Source organism: Anarrhichthys ocellatus, unplaced genomic scaffold, assembly GCF_004355925.1.
Source record: "Anarrhichthys ocellatus isolate YVR2014 unplaced genomic scaffold, GSC_Weel_1.0 scaffold6211, whole genome shotgun sequence".
In the NCBI taxonomy this organism is placed as follows: domain Eukaryota; kingdom Metazoa; phylum Chordata; class Actinopteri; order Perciformes; family Anarhichadidae; genus Anarrhichthys; species Anarrhichthys ocellatus.
In genome coordinates, this window is record NW_022286185.1 from 1,770 (window position 1) to 3,029 (window position 1,260).

Genomic DNA, 1,260 nt, shown 5'->3' on the forward strand with positions numbered 1-1,260 from the left:
CCCCCCCCCCCCCCCCCCCCCCCCCCCCCCCGTGTCTTCAGATCGAGCTGATTGATCGCGTGGACGACATCTACAGAAACACGTCGTGGGATGATGAGTTCGTGGGCTACGGCGTTCAGATCCAGCAGGTGAGGAGCAGGTAGTCTGTGGTTTGAAGCCACGCCTCCACCGAGTGTAAACTGTGCGTCTCCGGTCAGATCATCATCAGGAAGAATCCGACAGCCGTCGCTCCGGGAAAAAGTCACTTCAACATGGAAGGAAGTCCAGTGAAGGGTCGAGGAGTCTGGGACGTCAAGAAGCTGCTGGAGGTAAAACACACAAGATGTAAAGTAAAGACTTCAGTGTTCAGAGGGAGCTGCTGTGTGATTGGTGTCCTCAAGTGATGTCACTCGAGTCAGCGCTCGGCTGGAGACTGAAAGTAGAGAGGAGTGAGACCTCTGTAGCTGCTGCAGGCTGATATCTGTTGATATTCATGTGAACACATCATGATAAAGTTATAATGTACCTTCAGCCAGTACTCATCTTCACTGAGCAGAGCTTGAAGGCATCATAATGTAGCTGAAGTGAACCTCCGTTGGTTAGCCGTTAGCGGTGCTGCTAACGTTACTAGCTCTCCTCCTGTTGGTTAGCCGTTAGCGGTGCTGCTAACGTTACTAGCTCTCCTCTGATTGGTTGTTTACAATGAAACATGATCAGAGATCAGAGATTCCAAATGCATGTTCTACTGAGTCAGTGCACTTTATTTACACTGTGATGGTTACACTGACCACTACTAACTAGCATAACACACCGCAATCTACCACACAGCAGTCAGAGGGAGAGCTGCATTGTGGGTAATGTAGGCGGCAGGTTTTGAACAGAACTTCCTGTGTGTGTTTTACGTCTCTGCAGCAGTTCAGCGTGGACATCGCAGAGAACGCGTCCTCCGTCTGCCTGGCTCACCTCTTCACCTACCAGGACTTCGATGAGGGGACTCTGGGTCTGGCCTACGTGGCTCCGTCCAAACCAGACATCCCCGGAGGTCTCTGCTCCAAAGGTGACGTCCTGACGTCTGGATGCTCCTCAATCACCATCAGAGACGTGAGATCATAACTCTGTTTGTTCTGAAGGTTGTCCTTCATCGACCAATGAGCAGAGAGCGATCTACCTCAACACGGGACTGACCAGCACCAAGAACTACGGGAAGACCATCCTCACCAAGGTCACTTTATCCTCCTCCTCCTCCTCCTCCTCACTAAGGTCACTTTATCCTGCTCCTCC

The 1,260-nt window shown here is 51.7% G+C and overlaps 1 protein-coding gene across 1 annotated transcript in view; it reads left to right on the plus strand.

Moving 5' to 3' along the window:
• The window catches only part of LOC116380138 (disintegrin and metalloproteinase domain-containing protein 17-like), a gene marked incomplete at both ends in the record, with an annotated part of 2,990 nt that extends 1,751 nt beyond the window's left edge, over positions 1-1,239 (plus strand). The window contains 4 exons of the mRNA XM_031842099.1: positions 42-128; positions 198-308; positions 892-1,036; positions 1,110-1,239. Coding sequence (XP_031697959.1) covers positions 42-128; positions 198-308; positions 892-1,036; positions 1,110-1,239 — 473 coding nt within the window. The remainder of the gene's footprint in view (positions 1-41; positions 129-197; positions 309-891; positions 1,037-1,109) is intronic.
• Between the last annotated feature and the right edge of the window lie 21 nt (positions 1,240-1,260).